The following is a 25232-nucleotide window of genomic DNA, read 5'->3' as shown; positions in this document are numbered from 1 at the left end:
TAAACTTGAGTTTTTTTGTTTAGCTGTGACTGCAGCTGTAGCTACTGTTGTAGCCGATTGCTGAATGCCTCAGAGGGAGTCACCGTCGAGTTTTTTGTTTTCTGTCGTTCAGAGGCTCCGGTCATCAAGGCCCCGCCGTCCCAGATGGAGGTGATTGTCAACTACCACATCACCCTGCCGTGCGAGGCCAGAGGGACGCCTCAACCAACCATCACCTGGCAGCGAGAGGGCATCAACGTGATCACGAGCGGTACGGCCGCACGAGGGATCACCATCGTCCACGGGAGCACTTGTTGGTACCACCTAGTGGTTCCAATTTCCTTCTGTGGCCAATAGCAGTGGGTTATGTCATAAACATTTGAACTGAGTGGGTTACCAAATCATTATCTCTTATTCACCGTATATATATATATATAATTCAGTACTACTGAAGCATTGCTGCTTTAGGTGGTACCAATTTTTGGTCTGGACCATGGATTACCACTCTGGTCAGGGTCTGATCCAGAACGGGGCACAATATGGTGGCGCACACTGGCAATTCGGGGCATTAAGTATAGGGCTTGTAGATTATGTCGAGATCATTACATGCCTAATGCATGTGACCTCCCGCAGAGCATGAAGTGGCCTTTGAAAAGCAGTACAGCAAGTAGAGCGTGGATGAGCCAACATGGGTTTTCGATTGTCGTCCCCTTTCGTGCCTGCGGGTGTTCCGCGGGCTGTTCAGTTTCCCCTTGCTCGCATGGATGCACTCGACGATGAATTACCCAAGCATCTCAATGCTGTGCCCTGCTCGCTAGAAGAAAAAAAGCCTTGAGACTCAGCGAGGCTTTCCTGGATAAAGGCCATGGACCGTATTTCCATTGTTAAAATCGATTATCATAATTGTTCCGATTAAGTGGGCACGGCCGTTGACGTTACCCTGCCCGCCGCGGCGCGCACGTGCCGTTAGGAGAGGGCTTCACGGTGCTGCCCAGCGGAGGGCTGCAGATCGCCCGAGCGGCGGTGGAGGACGGAGGCACCTACATGTGTGTGGCCCAGAACCCGGCCGGCACCGCCCTGGGCAAGGTGAAGCTCCGCGTGCAAGGTGAGAGAGAGAGGGTGCGCGTGGCATCACCACCACCACCAAACGTCGGAGTCTCCCGCTGATCTTCGCCCGCCTCTCCCCCCCCCCCCCGATGATAGCAATTGGCTACACAGTCTGGCATTCACGCCGTTCTTGCAGCACAAGGCTGATTGTGATAGGCGCTGCGCTTCACAAACGGGCCATCCTCTGCCGTGATTGCAGTGTTGATGTTTCCAGATTAACGAACTTGCGAGTCGTGGTCGGAACTCGGCAACTTCCGCTGTGAAGCAGAGGGATAGCCTGTATATTTGGAGTTTGCGTGTTCTCCCCGTGGTCGCATGGATTAATCTCCGGGTCCTCCGGTTTTTGCCTCTACATTTAGAATCAACATCGTGCTGTAAATTTCCACGCGACAAGCCACCTCGTTGAGCTATAATTTGTGACCAGGTCGCTTCTGAACAAGAGCTACTTAGCCAAGTGGCACATTACCTGGCAAAAATAAAAACCGTTGGAATAGTTACGTGGCAGGTTAACGACGTCAGCCATCACTGCCCCCCCCCTCGCAGTGCCGCCCACCATCCTGCCCCACGCTGCCGAGCTGGTGGTGATGGCCGACCGGACGGTCACGCTGCCCTGCAACGCCGAGGGCTCCCCGAGCCCAGTCATCTCCTGGCTCAAGGACGGGCGGCCTTTGGGAGTCGAGGCCCCTTCGTCTGACACTGGTGCCGGCGGGGAGGGCGGCGCGGCCGTGCGGAGGCGCGTGCTCGCCTCGGGCGCGCTGCAGATCGCCTTCGCGCGTCGCAGCGACGCCGCCCGCTACACCTGCACAGCCGCCAACGCGGCCGGCTCGACGAGCTCCCACACGAAGCTCGTGGTGCACGGTGAGACGCAGCTCTCGCCGTGCGTCCCCCCAGTGGCGCGTGACTGCACACACCTGTGCACGCTAGTCTATGCCTGTACACGCTTGCACACGCCTACACATTGCTGTACAAACCTATACACACGTGTGCTCATGCCTGTACACGTCTACACATGGCTGCACAACCTGTACACACGTGTGCTCATGCCTGTACAAACCTACACATTGCTGTACAAACCTGAACACACGTGTGCTCATGCCTCTACAAGCCTACACATGCCTGCACAAACCTGTACACACGTGTGCTCATGCCTGCACACACCTGTACATGCCTGCACAAACCTGTACATGCCTGCGTGGGGAGCGGTAGTCCAGCAGTTAGCGTGCTGCGCAACGAACCCAGTAGCCTGAGCTCGATTCCCACTTACGGCCAACACCGGGGACGATTATCTGAACCGGTCCTGGGCCTCCACTTGGTAAGCCCAAATCAGAACCTGGTGCGGTGTGTAAACATCGCCACTGGGGAGAGAAAGATGACCGAGCACGGTGCTGGCCACCCACCCTGTCATGTGTCACAGTGCCGGCCTTCATAGGCGCTACTCGCTAACAGCGCTTGCCCCAACAGCGCTGTTAAGGCTACACTGGGGGGGTAGGACCACCGCGTGCGTCCGCCAATGGGCTGTGCTTCACACGCCGGTTGCCACTGACTTGCCGCGTCCCTCCTCGCCCTGCCCCGGTCGATGCAGTGCCCCCGAGTGTCCGTGAAGGCGCGGCCCAGCTCACCGTGCTGGAGCACGGGAGGTTGGAGCTGACGTGCGCCGTGGACGGCCTCCCCGAGCCCACGGTGTCGTGGGAGAGGGAGGGCCGAGCGCTGCACGATACGCCCGGAAAGTACGCGCTGCTGCGGGGAGGCACGCTTGCTCTTGAGAAGGCGACGGTGGGTGTGCATACGCACGCGTTGTGTGTGTGTGAGAGGAACCTGGCGAGCCGAGTTAGATTCCCAACACCAGTGACGATTATTTGAACCGGTCCTGGGCCTCCCCTATGTCGACTCAGCTTCAAATGAGTGCCCGGTGCGATGTGTAAACATCGCCACTGGGGAGACAAAGGCGGCCGAGCGTGGTGTTGGCCACCCACCCCCTCATGTGCCGTGCTCGCTAACAGCACTTGCCCCAACAGTCTGTTAAAGGCTATACTGGAGATCTTTGTCGACTGAAAAACAATACAAAGAAACAGTAAAAATGTAACCAAAAAAAAAGTGGGGGGTGAATTGTTACTCCCCGAATGCACATATAACATATCGAAGGGGCACGTGAATTTTCTCCTTTAACCTGCAAAGCCGATGTAATGTACATGTACACACATGTACAGTACATCAAAAGAACAACACTTTCATTCAATTGCTTATAATTGTACGATACAAACTCGACATGAATGCTCTTGGTCCAGCATCGCTGCAGCTTGGCAGTGCCCGTCTTGAAGAGGTCTTTGTCCTGACCGCTACTTTCACCTCATCATCACTAATTTGCTCTGTCACCGATTATACTTTTTTCTTTACTTCTAAGGAGGTGCTTATTAACTTACGTCCTGAGGCCTTGTGATTTCGAGACTGAAAACTCATTTCTTGATAACTATTTTTCGTGTACAGTGCGAAAGAAATTCAACGTACATACAGACATACATTTCGCACCACTGCCAACGCGAGCGTCGCCAAGCAATCCGTTTGTCCATGACCGCGATCGCTTCACCATATTCGTGCGCACGTTCGCATGCGATAACCCCCCCCCCACCTCTAGCCGGCGGACGCGGGCGACTACACGTGCGTGGCGGTGAACGCGGTGGGCAGGGACTCGCGCACGACGCTTGTGAGCGTGCACGTGCCGCCCGCGTTCACCGAGCTGCCCGGAGACGTCTCCCTCAACAAGGGCGAGCGCCTCGTGCTGGGCTGCACCGCCACGGGCATCCCCACCCCCAGCATCACGTGGTCCTTCAACAACAACATCCTGCCGGGTAGATGGCCCGCTCAGCCGGCGCCGCCACCGCGTTCCGCCGCCGCGTTCCGCCGCCGCGTTCCGCCGCGGTTCCCCCCTCTCTCTGCTGGCCACTTGCGTAGGCCATCAGCCACTCGACTGGGCAATGAGACTCGTGCGATGGGGCGATGAGACCACTTTGAGAGCAGTAAGGCACTTCAGTAGGGACTGAGGTACTTCAGTAGGCAACGAGCCAGTTCGGTAGGCGATGCGCCACTTCAGAAAGCAAAAATACAAATTCGATAGGCTATACTGTAATCATATCAAACCAGTGGAATGCAGTGCAGGAAAGTGTAGACTGATTTTGCCTGTCCGTTCTGCATGGGATAGAGCGTTACCCCCTCGCATGCGTGGGTTTTCTCCGAGTGCTCCAGTTTCCTCGTAAATGCATAAATAGCATTCACTAATTTGGCTGGAAACATCTCAATACCATACCTGTCGACCCCTTATCAGTGCCTACCTTGTTACAGACCAATTCAAACCTTATTGGTCACCCCGTGCCCCTATAAATCTCAACGTTCATCCTACAAAGTCCCATCACAAGGGAGACACACAAAATAAATAGACAACAAAACATGTGTTGCCCGTATTGAAATGTCTGTACGCCATAGGGACCTAAACACTCAATTTCCCTGTACAAGAATACGGCTAAACCGTATGGGTTGACAGGTATGCAATACACAGAGATCTGCGGAGCAGCTGTTGGCACCAGCTCACCGCCTGGCAGCCTTCCAGCTTGCCTGTGGTTCCACAGCCATTGTGAGATGCATTTTGCATGAATGACGATGCTGTATCGAATTAAAATATGCGTTTAGAGTATTTGAAACGTTGCGTTTAGAGTGATTTGGCTGCTATAAATTTCCACGTGATAAGCCACTTTGAAGAGCTATCATTTGTGGCCAGGTCGCTTCTGAAAATGAGCTATATAGCTCGTTGGGCCTTACCTGGTAAAATAAAAAAATATTTCGTTTACCCATCAGATATTTAGATCTGTATTTATGCCACAAACCCAGAATATGCGCAGGGTGTGGCTCGTCACCCTGACCTCTGTGCCACCTGACCAGCTCGCCTCGTTGCGCGTTCTTCTCTCTCCGCCGTCTCCTCTCCCTCGGGACTCAGTGACGCCCTCGAGCGCGAGCGGGCGCAGCGAGCTGGTGGTCGACGGCGTCTCGAAGTCGGACGGCGGCACGTACACCTGCACAGCCACGAGCGCCGTGGGCTCCGTGAGGGCGCTGGGCTCCGTCTACGTCAAAGGTGCGACCAGTCACGATGCACCGTTGACACTCGAAAACACCTCCAGTGACGCACAGCGATGCCATCTCATCGCGACGTGGACATTTAACCCTTTCCCGTTCCAATTCCATGACGCACGTGTACGTTATCGAAACGGAACCGGAAGAAAAACAAACAAAAAACTTCATCGGTACCGAGGCTCCCAAAAGGCCATGACGGGAGGGCATGTGACACAGTTTGGTGCCAGCTATCATAGAGTGCGGTCGTGTCACTACAATTCTCTGCGGTGAGTACAATGTCTTTAAAAACATTGCCACGATGGCCTTTCTAAATAAAATGAAGGCTGAACCGCTTGCGTGTTCTGAGATTCGGCGGTGAACGGGACCCACAATGCAACTTACAGACATCCGTAATGGAAAAGGGTAAAGATGAGGGTTGAAGCGGTAAAACTCGAGATATTTGCTGTTCGTGGGATTTTTTTTGCAGTTGGGTGTCGTTCCACGCAAAGGGGCCTGCGTTCTGCTGGCAAGCGTGGTCGCTGTACGTTTATAGCCGGGCCCGCGTAATGACAGCATCAACACCGTTAACTCCATTCTAGCGTGCAACTCATTTATCCTTTAGGCGGGCAGGTGGTGGCTATGCTGCTGCACATAGCCTCTAATCCAGCACTGTGGAGGTAGTAGCGAGGGTTGGTCGATGGCATAAATGTCGTGAAACTCCCTTTCCATTTGGCGTCAAGGAGGGAGTGTACCCCTGGAACGTCATAAGAAGGCAGCAGAGCAGAAATGTGCACTCCGCCTGTTCCGTCAGTATGGGATAGTGTGCTTCCCGTTGCACGCCTGGGTTTTCTCCGGGTGCACCGCTTTCCTCCTACGTGTAAACACTCATTGATTGGCCGATAACACCTTCATGTATAGAGGACCGCAGAGCTTGGGCAGTTGCTGTCACCGACTCATCGCGTGACTGTCGTCCTGCTTTTCCGTGGGTTTTCGCGCTTCCGAGTCGTTCTCTCTGCACGAGAGTGAGCGCAAACTGTGTGCGTCCCTCGTTGAAATTATTATCTTCGCCACTCTCAATCCACCCGCATCACTCCTCATCCGCCAGCATCCCTCCCAATCAACCTGAATTACTTCTCACACACCGGCCCCACTCCCCAGCCACCTACACAACTCCTCATCCACCCAAATCATTGCCCATCCACCTGAATCCCTCTCAATCTGCTTGCACCTCTCCTAATCCACGTGCATTGCACCTCAAATGGTCTGTAGAAGGCAGTGCACCCAGTTGGTTATTCATCTCTCTCTCTATGTGGAGTTCAGTACGTGTCGTCCCTCCCTGGTGGGGCACGCCGCCTTCCGCGCGAGGACCTGTTTAAGCAGGAATTGGTTTTTACTTCAGAAGCGGGATCCTTCTGAAGGATGCCTCGATACTCGGGGAGTCTCTCCTAGCTGAACAAAATGGACTTTCATTCCGGGACACGGTTGCTTTCGTGCGAACGTATATAGCCAGTCGTCCATGATGGGGAACGGTCAGTTCGCTCTCATTGAACGGCATAAAATACGGTCACATTACCCACGTGACCCACACCGCATGGGGGTGGGGTGGGGGCTCTCATCCAGCAGTGGACTGACAAAAGGGCTGAGCATAAACTATCCAGGTGGCTTGGTTCTTAGAGTGTTTGGATCGCAGTTGGACAGTTGTGAGTTTAAATCCCGGTCGGGGGATGATTTAGCCGACAATAGGTGAATTACTGGCAGTCTTGATCCTGTGGCAAGACTGATCCCCACCATGGAACGTGGGAAGTCCATCATCACTATCTCAGGGTCGCGATCGGTGGAAACCGAGCACCATCACCACCCATTGTTTGAGCAGAGACACAGTAACATCACTTCGATGGGGCACGCGCTGTCATCCGTTGACCCCGTGCGCAGAGCCTCCCATCTTCGACGGGGACGTGATCACCAATCGCATCGAACCCCTGGGCGGTAACGCGATCTTGAACTGCGAGGTACGGGGAGACCCGGCGCCGGTCATCCGCTGGAACAAGCAGGGCGTGCCCGTCACGGTGGGCAACCGCGTGCGCCAGCTCAGCAACGGCTCGCTCGCCATCTACGGCACGGTGGTGAGTGAGCGAGGGACCCCCGGGGTCCTGGCGCGGTACTAAACTATAAAATAAACTATTTAGTTATTTTATTTTGACCCAAAGAGTGAGCAACGTAGGCGTAAGAAAAAAGTTGCGCATATGAAGAAGACAACCTGATGCAGGCAGTGATGAGAAGGAAACTGGCACTATTTGTAGTAGGAGGGACAACAACAGGGAAATAAAGATTGCGTTGTTGTTGTTGTTCGGCAATATGGAAGGAACCAAAAGAGAGGAAGACCTAACAGAGAATGGCTTGGTGACATAAGAGATCGGTGCCAGAAAGATTTGCCACTACTTGAGCATATTGGCACAAGACAGAGAGGACAGTGGAAACAAATGACAGAATGCCCAGTGGGCACCTACGGGCGATCTCCCCATTGTCGTGATGATGATGATGATTTTTATTTTACCAGGTGAGGCCCACCGAGCTATATAGCTCTTTTTCAGAAGCGTCTTGGCCATTGCAAATGATAGGTCAACAAAGTGGCTTACCGCATGGAAATGTATAGCAGCCGAATACTTTAAACGTGTGATGTGGATTCTAAATTTGAAAGGGAAAAACCAGAGGGCCAGGAGAAAAATCCACGCGACCACAGGGAGAACATGCAAACACCAACTATACAGGCGTCAGGGTCGGGATCAAACCCTCGACCACCTGCATACCAAGCGAGTGATTTAATATTTCGCTACAGTGGGGCCTGGCGTTTTAAATGAGAACACAACCCCCAAGAATTGAAGTCGGAGCTATTTTTTTTATTACCAAAACTATATTGACACAGAATGGTGCAGTGGTTTAAATCTGCTTCTGTAAATAAATGGTGAATTCAACTCTGACATTGCAGCTTCTTGGTTCTCAAATCTAATTGTGCACGATGGATATATGGGTACGTGTTTGTGTGTGTATGTACGTATGTTTGTCTCTGTATGTAAGTAGTGGAGAGCGGTAGCGTAGCTGTTAGCGCGCTGCGCTACGAACCCGGCGACCAGAATTCTATTCACCTAGGTCGACCCAGCCTCAAATGAGGACCTGGTGTGGTGTGTAGTAAACATGCAGAGACAAAGAGGGCCCCCCTTTGGTGCCGGCCTTCGTAGGTGCTCGTAAACCGCACTTGGCCCAGCAGGCTGAGAAGCCTATAACACCGGGGTACCACTGTATGTATATATGTTTGTGTGTGTGTCCTTGTGTCCATGCACAGAACGAGGATGCCGGCGACTACAAATGCGTGGCGACCAACGACGCCGGAGTCGTGCAGAGAATGGTCACCCTGACGCTGCAGAGTGAGAGGCGATGACACCGACACCGTCGCGCTCGCGGCGGCAATCGCACCGCGGACGCTCGGCACGACTCCTCATGCGCGTGACGGAGAGGCCGTTCATCGCATTTTTCGGGTCTTTTGCTGATTGCGCTCGTCCTCAGCTGTCAAAATTGTGACAAAAACCGTACTTGAGATGAGCTCTGGCGTTGGTCACAGTCGGCCTGAGCTGGTAGTAGAAATGACAGGAGTCTGATAGCACAAGCAGAATTTTATTGTAATAACAATGAAAACCAGCAATAAATTACCTTCCTGTGTGGTTCAGAGGTTATAGCTCTGAGCCTGCTCAGGTGCTGGGTTTTAATTCGGGAAGCCACTCTCGATTAAATTGGGTTCTCAAGTGTAGGGAGTTGATGGTTTAAGCCCAGTAACCAATTAATGCACACACAATATACCACCATATTAAATATTGTTTTTGGCTAAACTGCAGTTATAAAACCGTGCCCATCACTTCGCATGAGTAAAGTGAGTTCTCCCGTTCACGTACAGCCCGGTGTTGGGCATGAATTGCTCTCCGATGTGATTTCGCATCGTGCACCCTGTATTGTTTACTGAACCACCTGTGATCAAGAGAGCTTATTAGCTTATCGGATTCCTCCAAATTAAAATAAAGATTCTGACTCGGAAAAGCCAGATTTGCTCGGACACGACGTCCGACGTTTCGCTCCGCGCGCTGTGAGCTGCTTCAAAGGAACTGGAAAACGCCGGGGAGCTTTACAGCACGGCCAGGAAAAAACCGCCACCGCGGGATCGCCACTCGTCTCATCTTCTCCCTTTCTTTCCCCTGTCCCCGCGTGCTCGCGCAGGAGCTCCCACCTTCTCAGTGGAGCCGACGGACACCGTGGTGGACGCGGGCAGCGTGGCGGCGCTGCGCTGCTCGGCCGACGGGGAGCCCGCCCCGGCGGTCGAGTGGACGCGGCGCGGGGGGCGGCCGCTGCGCCTCGACGGGCGCGTGACGGTGGCGCCCGACGGGTCCCTGCGCCTGGCGCCAGCGCGCAAAGACGACACGGACGAGTACGAGTGCGTGGCGCGCAACCTCATGGGCTCCGCGCTCGTGCGCGCAACTCTCACCGTGCAAGGTCGGGTGTGAAAGTTCGCGCTCGAACGCGCACTCCTTCTTCTACTTCACACTCTTCTTCTACTTCTCCGCACGCCACCATAAAAAGCAATATGCTGTGCCAGGATGGCTCTGAGATCGTTCTGGACTGTGTGTACGTGCGTATGTTGAACTTCTTTCGCATCATACCTAGCCAACTTTTACTAATCGGAGGTGCGGAGGAAGGACATAAAACTGAACAGGAGTTCTAGAGAAATTAGTTTTCAATATAGATGATTTAAAAGCGCATAGCTCCAGTGACTTCCTAATATTGGAAGGAAGAGCGTTCCAGACGGCCGCAGAAGCGCATCTGAACGCGCGCAATTCAGTGACTGGTGCTGGGCTGGGCCCTGGGCAGGCTGTGAATTTCCTCCTTGTTGGTTCTGGCCCGTCTCTATCTGGGCTGGATCTGGAATGAAGCTGGGTAGGCTGCCAGATGTCTATGGGCTAGATTGGAGCTGGCTGCTAGCTGACTCTGAGTTGTTTACAAGCTTGCCATGAAGATTATTAATCTATAAGATCAGCCAAAACCACCAATACACAAGTTCTGCAAGATATGGGCACTGACAGGCAACTGCTGAAGACCATCATTAGCAGGAAGTGTTACTACCTAGGCCACATTGCCCGAAACGACCACAAATACCAGCTATTAAAGCAAATCCTGGAAGGAAAAATCGAAGGGAAAAAACGACCAGGACGGCCAAAAACGACATGGCTCAGTAACATCAAAACATGGCTACAATTAACAACAGCACAAACTCTACACGCCGTGCTAGACCGGGACCAATATCATCGTGAAGTCGCACACGCCGTTAGGCAGCACTAAAGAAGAGAAGAAGATCACCCTAGCAGAGCCGTCATTAGCAGGACAAAACAATGGATGTGAAAGACATTTATTTAGCATCCATGGTACGTTTATATATTTATATATTCTAAAAAGCAATCATGTTAACCAACTTTACACATCGTAACAAAGCCCTTTGCTCTTCCAACATACGTGCGCCCTACAGTGCCACTTTATTTTCCTTCGTGTTAAATTTAAAGTAAAAATCCGCAGATCGTAAAATTCGACGTTTTTTGCGAACGCCCACGCCAGCTGACGGGAGGGGGGCGACCGCATGCCGTGGCTCCTGTGTCTGCGCCGTGCAGTTCACGGCGGCTTCTCCGAGTGGCTCGAGTGGGGCCCCTGCAGCACATCGTGCGGCCAGGGCCTGCAGGAGAGAGTGCGCGTCTGCAACAGCCCCATCCCGGCCAACGGGGGGCGGCCGTGCGCCGGCCCCGCCTCCGACAGCCGCCCCTGTGCCAGCCGACCCTGCCCAGGTGTGCACCGCTCACCCCCACCGCTCGCCTCCCATCGCTCGTCCCGACCGCTTACCCCACCGCTCACTCCACTGCTCACTCCACCGCTCACATCACCGCTCACCCCCACGGCTCGCCTCCCACCCCTCGTGTCACCACTCACCGCATCGCTCACCCTATCTATCACCTCGCCACTCATCTCATTGTTCACATCACCGCTCACCGCCACCACTTACCTCACCGCTCACCCCACCATTCATCTCACCGCTCACTTAACCACTCACCCCACCGCTCACATCACGGTCACTTCTACCCCTCCACTCCTCCCACCGCAGTGGACGGCGGCTGGTCGGACTGGAGCCCCTGGGAGGAGTGCTCGCGCTCCTGCGGCCAGGGGAACCGCACGCGCACGCGCACATGCGGCAACCCGCCGGCCCAGCACGGCGGCCGGGCCTGCGAGGGCCGCCCCCTCGAGCGCATCCTGTGCAACGCGCGTCCTTGCCCCGGTGCGTGGCGCTCATGTCGGTTTTCAGAATCAGAATCTTTATTAATCCTGGAGAAATCTGATGAGCTATGAAGCTCTTTTTCACAGATGTCCAGTAAATTACTATGCCTTAAAAAAAACAATCATCAATCAATTTGTCTTTATTTTACGTGCCAAAATCACCCTCAATAAAATAAGCAATAGTGCACATTACAGCAGAATAGGAACGATAAAGGGGGCACAGAGCAACAGGGATAAATACAGAGACCCGTCACAAAGGTGGCTCTGTATCTACGTGTGAATTTATTTCTTACCGTAAGTAGCCAACCGTGCTAATCGGAGGTGCTAATCGTAGGTTTATGTGGCATCAATGCTTACGTGTGACAAGAATCTACGATGTATATGCATAGCACTCACAACATCTGCGGAGCACGATAATACGTCTCCTGAGGGCATGACTTGTCTCTTGACGTGGTGGCTTGTGAGTCCGTGGCTTGTGGTGATGGCCTCATTGCCTATAGCCCATGAACGCATGCCTTGTGAGTCCTTGACTCGCGAACAACGGTGTTAAAACGTGTGGCCCATGATATCGTAGCTATTGCATGTGTGGCTTGTCATTGTTTGGCTCATTAACATGCGACTCATGAACATGTGACTCGCGATCTTGTGGCTTTTGAACGCGTGACTCACATGGCTCGTGACCCTGTGATTAATGAACTTGTAATCCATGAACATGTGACAACGTTAACGCGTGGCTCATGAACGCGTGACTTGTGACCTGTGAACCTGTGACTCATGACTATGTGGCTCGTGAACCTGTGACTCATGACTATGTGACTCATGACTATGTGACTCATGACTATGTGACCCGTGGTTGCATGGCCCTCGACTGCTTTTGCAGTGGCTGGGAACTGGGGAGCCTGGCAGCCGTGGGGTGTGTGCAGCGTCGCGTGCGGCGAGGGCTCCCAGACGCGCCTGCGGCTCTGCAACGAGCCCCCTCCGGCATACGACGGGCCCAGCTGCCCGGGCGCTGACACCCAGACGCAGGTCTGCAGTGCCCGCAAGTGTCCAGGTGAGGCCGTGGCAAGCTGTGTGTGCGTGTGTGTGTCTGTGGGAGCGGTGGTGTAGCGGTTAGCGCACTGCACACCAGTGACGATTATCTGAACCGGTTCTCCCCTAGATCTACTCAGCCTCAAATGAGTTCCTGGTGCAGTGTGTTATAAACATCGGCTGGGTATGGTGTTGGCCACCCACCCCCTCGTGTGCCGCGCTGGCCTTCATGGGTGCTCGCTGACAGCACTTGCTCCTACAGTCTGTTAAGGCTATAGGGGGGATCTTTGTATCTTTTTGTGCGTGCATGTGTGTGCATGTGTGTGGCAGTAGTGCAGCTAGCGGCTAGCTCTGCTGTGCTAGGAACCCAGCGACTCAAGCTCGATTCCCGCTCACGGCCACCAACACGAATGATGATTATCTGAACCGGTCCTGGGCCTTCCCTAGGTCAACTCAGCCTCAGATGAGAGGTGCGATGTATAAACATTGCCACTGGGGGACACAATCTCGAGTCGTGATTGGGAGCAATTGGAGAGATGTGAGTGCGGCTGAGGAGTCTGGCAGAAACATCTTGGACGTGTGGCGTTTGGAGATGTTGGATTTGGGTGGGGGGTGAGGGGAGGCCATAGAGCAGATAGTTTCAGGATTCGAGTCCCGAATGCGAGGAAGGCTCGGGCGAGGATCTCAGCAGCGCGTGCGTCCGGGCGACTGCGCGTCCACCGCTCACAACACGCGTGCGTGCGTTCCCCCCCGCCCCTCGCGCGGCGTGTGCAGTCGACGGGAAGTGGTCCGTGTGGAGCGGCTGGGGCCCGTGCTCGGTGTCGTGCGGGGGCGGCTCCCGCCAGCGCTCGCGCTCCTGCTCCGAACCGCCGCCCCAGCACGGCGGTCACTCGTGCGAGGGCAGCGACATCCACGTCGACTTCTGCAACAGCGAGCCCTGCCCCGGTGCGTGTCGCCGACGCGATGACGGCGATGACGACAATGACCGTGATGATGCAATGACGGCGATGGCGACGATGACGACGATGACGGTGATGACGCAATGACGTGATGATGACGATGACGGTGATGATGGCGATGACGCAATGACAGCAATGACGCGATGACGGCAATAATGATGATGACGCGATGACGGCGATGACGGTGATGACGTGATGATGGCAATGACACGATGACGACGATGACGGTGATGATGGCGATGACGCGATGACGTAACGACATGAGGACGGCGACGAGGCAATAATGGCGACGACGCGACGACGATGACGGCGTTTTTCAGTTAACATGAGCTCAAGAATCGGACGATCAATTGATTAAAGGACGTTTGTTATTCTATTTACAACTTAAAGTATCACAGCCCTGTGGTGGAATGTGCAGACAGATAGGATCTAGTCCACTATTATTATTATTGCCAAAATGGCACATGGCCCAGTCATTGTGTGCACAAGTGGCGCTTGCAATTTTGTGGAAACCCGAGAAGGCTTATTCTGCATGGAGTCCGCCAAATATTGTGCACGCATGATAAATTGCATTAGTATCATTATTGAAGGTGCATCTGATGAATTAATACTTTTATTGTACACGGTCGAGAGTGTACCCAGCCATGGCGGCTAAGGAGCAACTGAAGCCAGTCAATTATAACCAACGACTCGGCGAATCGTCACATCCCATCCTGAGCACCTGTGCCAAATTGTCCCAGATTTACCACCGCGCGATCTCTCCTCCCTCTCCTCCTCCCCCCGCCGGGGTAGTTCACGGCAACTGGGCCCCGTGGAGCGGCTGGGGCCCGTGCAGCCGCTCGTGCAACGGAGGCCAGGCGCGACGCCACCGCACGTGCGACAACCCGAGGCCCGCCAGCGGGGGCCGCGCGTGCGTGGGCTCCGACTCGCAGATGCAGCAGTGCCACGGCGAGCCGTGCGCCGGTACGGGCAACGCTCTTAACCCTTTATCCGCTGGCACAGCCGAGCCGTGCCAGCTCCATGCAACTCGCGGTGCGGCTGGTTTTCCAACTGGCTGTCATTTGTAAATCGTGCCTGGCTACGACATAGAAATAGGTAACGTATTAATAGCAGCAATGCCACGACTCGCAGGGAAATGGGGGAATGACCCGTGCTCTCACGGCAGTTGGTGATGTCACGGCGGCTTCTTCAACAGTCAGGTGAGGGGGGCGGCCTCGCCCAATTTCCGCGTTCGCCACCTGAGCGAAAACCCCGTACGTTCACGTTGAATTCCGAATCATAAATCTCTGAATCTTTATTAATCCTAGGGAAAATCCGATGAGCTGTGGAACTCTTTTTAACAGATAGATAGCCCAGTAGATTCCATCATGAACAGTCTTCGGCCACCGGTGCGGAGGAGCTTTATCATTCAGAATATGTTCAGCAAATTGGCACGGTATAAAATATGTCTTTCTCAACGTGACAATCCTGTCAGGTGGTGGAGGGTTAATGACAACAGTTTTGTCATAAAACTACCACTTGGTGCCACATCCCGGCTCACCAGGTGAAGGCAGTACAGCAAGTGGACTCATTGCAATCTGTTTCCATCTTTACGGGGATCGAGTGTTGCTTCTTGCGCCCGTGGGTTTTCTCCGGGCGCTCCGGTTTCCTCCCACACATATAAACACTCATTATTAATTGGCTGAAAATGTCTTGAAATAAAAAAAATGGCAGGACACTCCTTAAAAAGAGTCCTACAACTCAGTGTGGCTTTCCTGGACAAACAAGTAAATTAATTATCAGCAAAGTGGCCTAACCCTAAAAGAATATTAATTGTATTGCCTTATAGCTGCGCTGACCACCCAACTAGCACCAAGTAGTAGGAGAGAAAATATCACTTCAAAATGACTGGCTGTAATTTAATAAAATAAATGTATACTCCCCTCTTACGTAATTTTCCGAGCTAGATATCACCGACTGAAGGCAGCTGTGGCCACCTCGATCAATTTTGTCGTCCATTTAAATTCATAGCACCTGAAGCCTCCTTGCAAGAGCAGAGGAGGGCCTGCCAACGCCACGCCTTAGGCCCGTGCGCGTGTTCGCGGATTTTCCAACCGGTGACGTCGACGTTTTCCGCTCCGCAGTGGACGGGAGCTGGGGGCCCTGGCAAGCGTGGGCCCCCTGCTCGGCATCGTGCGGCGGCGGCGAGCAGGAGCGCGTGCGGCGCTGCGACAGCCCAGCGCCGACCCACGGAGGGAGGGCCTGCCAGGGCGATGGCAGCCAGGTGGCCAAGTGCAACAGCCAGCCGTGCCCCGGTGAGCGAGCGAGCGAGGGAGCGAGTGGCATCGGCGTCAGTAATGATAATAATAATGTACTTATGTATGTTTAACATCTTTTGTACCGTATGTAGCCAACCGTGAAACACGGAGGTGCGGGGGAAGGACAACGAACTCAACTCAAAATAATGATCGCAATTTGACTTTGCTGCGGCACCCTCCGGCGCGCCGGAGCCGTCTCTGAGCGCTTTACATCTCACATCTCATCTCAACCCATTTGAAAGGGCACCCCCTCTATTCAGGTCACACTGGGCGACGTCGTTAGGGCACCACGGTGGCGAGATGTTAACTACCTCACCTGGTATACAGGAGGTCATGGGTTCGATCCCTACCCTGACGATGCCTGTATATCTGGAGTTTGCATGTACTCCCCGTGGTCACGTGGATTTTTCTCCCGGTCCTACAGTTTTTCCTTTCACATTTAGAAACGTGCATTTAGAGTATTGGGCTGCTGCTATAAATTTCCACACGATAGGCCGCTTGATTGGGATATAATTTGTGGCCAGGTTACTACTGAAAAAGAGCTACATAGCTCAGTGGGCCTTACCTGGTAAGAAAAATTATAATTTAAGTGTGTAGTTATTCATAATGCGTTTTTTTTGGGTTAGATCACGTAAATATATAAATGTGTCGTTAAAACCCGCCACCACCTGACACAGCCAATTATTAAGTTTGTCGTATAAACAGAACATGCCAATTCGTTACTAGTCCAGCATAACGGTGTGTTGGAGAGCAAAGCCACAACATTTACAATCTCAGGACGATGTTTTGCCAGTAATTCCAACTAGCTTCATCAGGCGACAACCAAATTTGTGGAGAAATCTTCCTGTTTCGTGTCGAGTGGTGGCGGGTTCAACGATACATTTATATATTTACGCGATCTAACCCAAAAAAAACTGTATTATAGATGTTATTGGTCGCGAAAGCCTTCCATCTAAAACACGCCGTGTCCACCGCAACGCGTCCCCCAATCTGCCCGTCGTCGCGAACCATGGACCGTGACCGTCGGGTTTCCACTACCCCACACCTGCCACCTGGAATTCCGTCCCCCACACACGCACACATGCACACACGCAGTAGCACGGAGTCGCCTCCCACGTTCGACACGTGCCGCGAGACGACTTCGAAGTGACTCTGAGCTGCCCGATGATTAATTGATCGTTGATATGTTACAAATACGTTTCTACAGGTGGCCCGCAGCGCGCGCGCGGCTCCGTGGTGGGCACCCTCAACGACGTGGAGCTGGGCATGGCGCTGATGCACGTGAACGTGAGCGACGGCGGGCAGGGCATGCGCGTCATCGACGGCCACATCGGCAACGTCCCGCGGGCCGTCGGTACGCCACCAACGACAACGGCTCGCGCGGCACGCACTGCACACGTGCGCGTGTGTAACGACAGCAACGGTGGCGTTTGGCCGTCGCGGCGGTAGGGCGGCGTGCTGCCGTTGGCGCAGCAGTTCGAACGATCGGTAAGCTTTGTAAATCCCCCAGGCTCTGGCACCGCTCGACTTAAATGGCTCATGCCACAATTAGTCGATCGGCAGGTCGCGCGTGGCGGAGTAAAGTTCGGGCGCTCCCACTTCTTCCGTGATGTTTGGCCAGCTTGGAAGAACGGACCGAATTTCCTTCTTGGAGTGACCTTTCCGCCAGCAATGGCGTGGGAAGTTAGTTGCAGGGCTGCACCTTTACCCGTGGAAAGAGACGAGCTTCTTGATTGTGAGCGAGTGTGGGTCAGTGCCAGCGGCACATCGTGGTTGACGTGGCCCTGGTGGGAGCAATTAACCGTGGGGAAAAGGGGGGGGGGCCCTCTCCAGTTTCCCCACACTTCATAGCCGGGCACCTGGGCCACTCTGGACCGTGGGCCCTGGTGCAGTTGCACCGCCTGCACACTCGATAGCTACTCCAGTGCTTGGTGCTCATCTCCTTTGGTTGATTCAAGCCACTACTCTACAGAGCCTGCTATTGGAGGGTTATAGTAAAAATAAATGGCATTATACAAACGCAATCTAACCGAAAATAAACTTAATTATGAATCACAGACAAATGATTTTGGGTTCGGAAATTTTCTGCAGTTCGTAGCCACTGGTAGAAATTCCATATTCCCATGGCTTGGGCTATCCTTTACACAGCACAACCAACATTGACTTTCCACAAATTGCTACTTTATTGATCCCAGAGTGTCGAAGGACTTGTGTGGGATTCGAACTTCTGATGTTCATGATGCGAATCGAGTGCTGCAACCGTAGCGATGCCGCAGCAGGAGCGGCGGCGGCGGCAGCGGCAGTGGTGACTCCCGTCTGCGTTCTCGCCGCCAGGGCCGGCCATGCGCAAGCTCGTGTCCATCCTGTCCCCCGTGTACTGGGCGACGGCGCGCGAGGTGGGCGGCGCCGTCAACGGCTACACGCTCACCAACGGGCTCTTCCGCCGGGAGACGCAGGTCGAGTTCGCCACGGGTGAGGCTCGGCCGCCGGTGATGGACGCGTTCCCCCCCCCCGTGCCTGCCTGCCGCGTTTATGATGCTCAGGGCCACGCTGCGTCGCGGTGGTTTCATTCGTGGTGCCTCTGCTGCCCCTGCTGCCCCTGCGTTGACTGTTAGTGCTTCTCCTGACCCTGCCGTTCAATTCTGGCCCTAGCCCCTGTCCTAAACGCTCAGGTCTTCTTCCACTGCTACCCTTGGCTTTTAACCCTTCTGCTGCCCCTGCTCTTTTGATGTTTGATTCTCCTCCTGGGCCTGTCTTTAACTCTAGCAGCCAGTAGCCGGATGCAAAAAATGCCTCAAGTGAATTACACCCTTAATTCGTATTACAATAATTTACCAGTCAGGGAAATTTTCAATTTCGGCCAAAGGACTACGCATTCGGGAAGCAGTTGAAACGCATCTCCTTGGTGATCTCCACATCCGATGATGTGACATCGGCACATTTTCAACAACAAAATCAAATGTCAAATATGCGTCTCTCCCGCCACCCTTGCCCTGACAATTGACACGTCTGTGGCCCACCCTTGTCCTCGACCCTTGGCTCTCGAACCCTTCTGCCCCCCTGGCTGCAAACGCCACCGGTGTCGCTGTTGTCAATGTCGTCGCTCTAAGCGCTGGCGTCGCCGTCATCACAGTCATCACTGTCGTCACCGTCGTCACTGTCGTCACTGTCACCACCGTCACCACCATCACCACCGTCACCACCATCACCACCGTCACCACTGTCACCACTGTCACCACCGTCACCACTGTCACCACTGTCACCACCGTCACCTCCGTCACCACCATCACCACCGTCACCACTGTCACCACTGTCGTCACTGCCATCGCCGCCATCATCGCTCTCATCACTGTCGTCGCGCATCGCAGGCGAGGTGGTGAAGATGTCGCACGTGGCGCGCGGCGTCGACTCGGAGGGCGTGCTGCTGCTCGACGTGGTGCTCAGCGGCTACCTGCCGTCCGTCACCGCCTCCGCCGACGTCGCCCTCAAGGTGACCGGCGCTCACGTCCTCGTCGCTCAGCCGCTTCGGTCCAACGCTTAACGGGATCAACATTTGTACGCACGTGTATACGCACAAATGTTGATCGTGTGTACACACAATTGTTGTGCGTGCGTGCGCACAGTTGTTGTGCGTGCATACGCACAATTTTTGTGTCTACGTACGCACAGTTGTTGTGCATGTGTACGTACGTTAAACTTCTTTCGCCACCATGAGAAGCCACAAAACCGCAGCGACTGGGGCAGGGGTCGGCAGGCAACCCGCAGCTCCGGAGCCGCGTGCGGCTCTTCAAGGACTGCTTCATGACATTCTTTATTAGCTACCATTGCGGATCTTAAAATATAATGTTTTTTTTATCGAATTAGATATTTTTTGTTGTTGTTTAGGTTGCCGACACCTGGGTTGTGGTTTGTCCTCACGCCTCTGGGTCGTCGTCTCTCTACGAGTCCAAGCGAACGCTCTGCCGCGGCGGCAAAGTTACACTTTTAAATGAATATGATCGTACGATTATTATCATTGTTGTTCGATGGATTCGCAGGATTACAACGAGGACTACATCCAGACGGGGCCGGGTCAGCTGTACGCCCACTCGACACGCCTCTACACGGTGGACGGCACCACCATCCCCTACTCGTGGAACCACACGGTGCTCTACGACGGCGCCCTCGGCAAGATGCCCTTCCTGGTGGAGACGCTGCACGTGACGGACGCCGGCGCCCGCTACGACCCGCGCAGCGAGCGCCTCTCCTACTCGCTGCACGCGCACATCGCCAAGGGTCAGTCACCGCCGGCCCACACGGGCGGGGCAGGGCGCACGAGCACCTCGCGAGCGATGGCCGCAGCGATAACCACGCAGCAGTAACTGAACTCTAAGGCTATAGCCACGGCTACCATGTGCACGTGGTTGCCCCGTGCATATGCTGGGCTATGTAGCCAAGGCGTAGTACTGAGCACGTGTGGCTGCCACTAAAACTTTATAAGTGATTGCAAAAACGTGTCTTCAGTCGGATTCACCGTTACCACCTGGCAAGGTGTACACGAGAAGCTATTTGATAAGTCATACTTGTGGGCTCTTACGCTTATACGAGTATCCTTTAGTAAAAACATACTTTACTTGCTTGTGTCGTAACGTTTGAGAACTGGACACTACTGTATATAAATGAACAATGTCAGCACCAACTTAAAACATTGCATTCGTCCTTGATCAACTTGATGTCAAGTTGGCAACACATCTGAAGATATGTACACTGTGTGTAGAGTAGATATCTTTTCAATGTACTTGGTCAGGGTGCTTTGTTGGCGAGATGTTATCTCCCTCGCCTGGTATGCAGGAGGTCGGTCGGTTCGATCTCGACCCCGACGCATGTATATTTGGAGTCTGCACGTTCTCCCCCTGGTTGCATGCATTTTTCTCTGCGTCCTCCGGTTTTTCCCCCCACATTCAGAATCAAGTCTGCATTAACCAAACGTACTTGTGGAATTCTCTGGTCTAATGCTGGTGAGAGATGAGGCCAGAAATAACGCTGTATCTGGTGTATGCCAATCGGTTTCAAAGACAATGCAATATATATTATCGGAGCATGTTTGTTTGCATGGTTTGCCACAAGTACTGTGTGTGGTTAATGCAGACTTGATGCCTTGCAAAAGTTTATATTTGGCATTTGAACATCTTTACACGACTTACCCTTCACGCGTGTTTTAGTTATGAAAGGAAACTGGAGAACATGGAGGAAGGAAACCCACGTAGAAACAAGGGGATAACTTGCAAACCACACGCAGAAAGGCGCCCGAGTCAGGAATCGAACCCCGGGTGATTTTAGCTGTGGGGCACGAGCGTTAGGGATGCAGAGTCGAACGATCTCCCTGCTCAGACGAATATAGGGTGGCGTTCGTCACCGTTGCTAGCCCCGAGTCAACAGTGGCTGGAGATTCCACGATCTAACTGCAGGGCCAGTCTCTCTATTGTCATTGTTGAACAAATCAGAATGGTTATTTAGATTGGAGTAATCGTCGGTGAACTATAACATGATTGGTCATAATTCAAGGTATGTGCGGTGCGCAAGCCAGCACTGGGGTTGTGTTCATCTCTCTTGGATGAGATGGTGCTGGAAAGAGCTTGCTTGAGATGGGCAACCACCACGCGTGACGGGTGTTCGAAGCTCCATGGCTACGTGGTTGGCAGTAGAAGGGCAGTCCAGGGAAATGCATTGTTGTGCTATACTTCTATGCTCCCACGATGGCAACGACCAGCACTGTGGGGGGAAAAAAACAAGTCTTGAAACTCAATGAGGTGTGTGTGTGTTCAAGGCTCAAATCTTGGTTTGGGATGGATTCAGCAGTGGTTGTCTAATGGAGAGACTTGCCCCCGTTACAGGAATGCGACCTTTCCACTGACTGGTTCATTTCTGTATGTATTCTAGATTTTAACTTCTTTCGCAACCGTACGTATCCAACCGCGATCACTAATCGGAGGTGCGAATCGGAAGGTTCAGGTGCTTGTGAACAGGAGATGATCGCCACCCGTCAACGCTCATCACTCAAGGGCTGTGTAATTTTACGTTGCTGCTCACTTGGCTACTCATGACTCCACCACTCGCACGCTGGTGTTTCTACAGGGGAGCGGAGTAACCAGTGTCCCCAGGGCTTCTCGCTGGACACAACAGGGACCCTACTGTGTTGGTGAGCGACCTGCACCGCGTGCGCATTTAGAACATTGCACGTGCACTCTTTGGTTCTTTCGGTAAAGTCACGTAGGTAGAAAAATAAAATAAAACAAACGCTTGTGTTGCGATCGAAACGTCGCGATTTGTTATTTTTTGTTTTATTTTATTTTTCTACCCACGTGACTTTACCGAAAGAACAAAAGAGTATGGATTCCTGCAGTCACGAAAGCTTCAAATCAACATTGCACACCTTTATTGTTCGCGTTGCAATCGCATTGCAATCGCGTTGCAAGTTGTCGGCTATGCATCTGCATCTCTGCTGCGTGAATTCTGCAACTGTGTGTGTGTGTGCGCAAGTCCGGGTACGAGTGCATGGGGAGCGGTGGTGTAGCGGTTAGCGCACTGCACTACGAACCTGGCGACCAGAATTTAATTCCCGCTCATGGTTAACACCCAGAGTTGATTACCTGAACCGGTCCTGGGTCCCCCGAGGCCTATTCAGCCTCAAATGAGTACCTGGTACGGTGTATAAACATTCCCACTAGGGAGACAAAGCGGCCGGGCGTGGTGCTGGCCACCCACCCCCTCGTGTGCCGTGCTGGCCTTCATTGGAGCTCGCTAACAGCACCAGCTCCAAATGTTTGTTAAGGCTATACGGGGGATCATGGTCTTTGTGACAGGGCGGGGGGGGTGTAGTGGTTAGCGTGCTGTCTATGCACCGGACGATCCGAGTTCGATTCCCGCTCATGGCCAACACCAATAACAATTATCTGAGCCGTTTCCGGGCCTCCCCTAGGTTAGCTCAGCCTGAAATGAGTACCTAGTGCGGTGTGTAAACGTAAGCATAGGTGCTCGCTGGCGGCACTTGTCCCAACCGTCTGTTGAAGGCTACAACGGGGGTATCCTCTGTCCGTGCGTGTGCGCGTCGCCCCGCTTCTACAGACGAGGACGAGTGCGCGGGGAGCAACCCATGCTCGCACACGTGCCACAACACCGTGGGCACCTACTACTGCTCCTGCCCGCGAGGCCTCACCATCTCGGCCGATGGCCGGACCTGCCAAGGTACCGTTTTTTTTGTGTTAGATCGCGCCAACGAGTAAATGTGTCGTTAAACCCTTCACCACGCGACGCAGCGAATTAGTAAGGTTTTGACACGTAAACAAAACGTGCCAGTTCGATACTAGTACGGCACACCGGTTGTGTGTTGGAGAGAAACCCACAACGTTTACAATTCGAGTACGACGTTTCGACGGTAATTACAATCAGCCTCATCAGGCGACAGTCCAGATTTGTGGAGAAATCTTCCTGTTTCTCTCTTAAATAGAGGGATAAATGTCAATTTTAACAACATTTATTTTTACGCGATCTAACCCTAAAACCTCTATTATGGATAATATTTGCCGCGATAGCCTACATATTAAACAAATGTGTTCTCTTTCTAAGCTCACTCGGATGGATAATTATAAAATTTCAAGCATTCATCTCCCTGTGTTCGTTTGTGCAATTTCAGCTTTAATTCCATTCTACTCTTTGGCTATTTTCACATTTCTTCTGATCTCTGCTAGAGAAGGTATGCACATTTACGTGATTTATTTCACGCCATGTCTGCTCTTCTTTGGTTACTATTACCGTAGCTACTGTTGCAGTGACCCCCACTCATTGATTTCTTCACCCATGCCGATGATTCGGTCTACCAGACTGACTGTTTCATCTCATCTAAACTGTGTTCAACAACTAACACTGCAGGTTACAACCACTTACACACCGACTCATTCACCCACTCAATCACCCACTCAATCACCCACTCACCCACCCACTCACTCACCCACTCATTCACCCACTCACCCACCCACTCGCCCAATCACTCACTTACTCACCCGCTCATTCACCAACTCACTCACCCACTCAATCATCATCTCTCTTACCCACTCATTTATTCACCCACTCACTCATCCACTCAATCACTCACGAATTCATCCACTCACTAATCCACTCACTCACTCACTCACCCACTCACTCACCCACTCATTCATGCACGTACTCACGCACTCATTCACGCACTCACTCACCCACCCACTCACCACCCTCCAAGTCACAGCACTTCTCTTTCTTAATCTTTCCTCGTTCGGCTCAACTTTGAAATTCCCTCCCGTCCGTCTTGATTCCAAAGTTCCTATGATAACCTTGCTTGGTTTTTGTAAACATAATTAACTCAGACATTAAAGCTGCGGTGTATTGGGCCTTTAGAGTCTGTGCCCACCAACTGTGATACAAAAAAAATAGCACGTTTACCATTGTATTGCGTTTAGCATTGGCTCTGCTAACATCAGAAAAACCGTGTGCACCTTCCCTCCCATCCCCCGCCCCCCCCCGCCGTGCCTCCCTGCAGACATAGACGAGTGTGCCCTGGGCGGCCACAACTGCCCCGCCAGCCAGGAGTGCGAGAACCTCATGGCCTCCTTCCGCTGCGTCGTTCGCTGCGGGGTCGGCTTCCGCCGCACTCACGACGGCGCCAGCTGCCAGGGTGAGCGACCGCTTCCGCAGGCCCCGCCGCAGACGCCAGAGGGAGGGGGCGAGGGGGCGGTGGGGGGGAGTTAAAGGGATAATTTCACCCCCCCTTCCCTCCCCGGGCAGTCCACACAACGGGCCCGGGGCTTTCTTTAGTGACCGATGGAGTAATCGGGGCGACACGTGCCACTTTGGCCCGGGCAGCCTGGAGCCTCGCGGAGACTGCGGAGCGCGGTGGCTCACGCACTTGAGGGTCTTGGGGTGTGTGGCTCACGCTGTGAGTGTGTTGTGTGTGTGGCTCACGCACTGTGAGTGTCTTGGGTGTGTGGCTCACACACTGTGAGTGGCTTGGGTGTGTGGCTCACACTGTGAGTGTCTTGGGTGTGAGTCAGGCACTTGAGTGTCGTGTGCTGTGTAGACACGAGGTGGTCATGTGTTTCTTTTCGACACTGCGGGATCTTGCGTGGTTCAGACACTAGAATGTTGTAACTAACTTTATTGATTTCGTACAAAATGTTTGATCTTCTTGGTTCTTCGGTTAAGCCCCAGGCTTTCAGACTCTGTCTCCTCGACAGACCTGTTCTCCACCTGAGGACGGCTACTTGCGTTGTGGCCGAAACGTCGTGAGAATTATTTTATTATGTTTTATTTTTATTATTTTATTATTTCCATTCTATGTGACTTTTCCGAAAGAACCAAGAAGATGAATCCCTGCAGTCACGAAAGCTTTAAATCG

General features: G+C 53.2%; 1 protein-coding gene across 1 annotated transcript in view; it reads left to right on the top strand.

Annotated features, from left to right (window-relative positions):
• Positions 1 to 25232, top strand: part of LOC133341883 (hemicentin-1-like) — a 254826-nt gene that overhangs the window by 214135 nt on the left and 15459 nt on the right. Inside the window, 23 exon segments of the mRNA XM_061550695.1 lie at positions 113 to 250; positions 950 to 1084; positions 1630 to 1944; positions 2669 to 2859; positions 3719 to 3932; positions 5072 to 5206; positions 7117 to 7307; positions 8525 to 8606; positions 9448 to 9720; positions 10887 to 11057; positions 11372 to 11542; positions 12422 to 12592; positions 13345 to 13515; positions 14322 to 14492; positions 15653 to 15823; positions 17034 to 17180; positions 18161 to 18298; positions 19195 to 19316; positions 19864 to 20101; positions 21941 to 21987; positions 21989 to 22004; positions 22931 to 23050; positions 24378 to 24512. Coding sequence (XP_061406679.1) covers positions 113 to 250; positions 950 to 1084; positions 1630 to 1944; positions 2669 to 2859; positions 3719 to 3932; positions 5072 to 5206; positions 7117 to 7307; positions 8525 to 8606; positions 9448 to 9720; positions 10887 to 11057; positions 11372 to 11542; positions 12422 to 12592; positions 13345 to 13515; positions 14322 to 14492; positions 15653 to 15823; positions 17034 to 17180; positions 18161 to 18298; positions 19195 to 19316; positions 19864 to 20101; positions 21941 to 21987; positions 21989 to 22004; positions 22931 to 23050; positions 24378 to 24512 — 3663 coding nt within the window.

This window comes from Lethenteron reissneri, chromosome 12, assembly GCF_015708825.2.
Source record: "Lethenteron reissneri isolate LAM-NWPU_2019-01 chromosome 12, ASM1570882v1, whole genome shotgun sequence".
NCBI lineage: Eukaryota > Metazoa > Chordata > Hyperoartia > Petromyzontiformes > Petromyzontidae > Lethenteron > Lethenteron reissneri.
The sequence above is the reverse complement of the archived record's forward strand: the minus strand, read 5'-3'. Positions and strand labels throughout refer to the sequence as shown.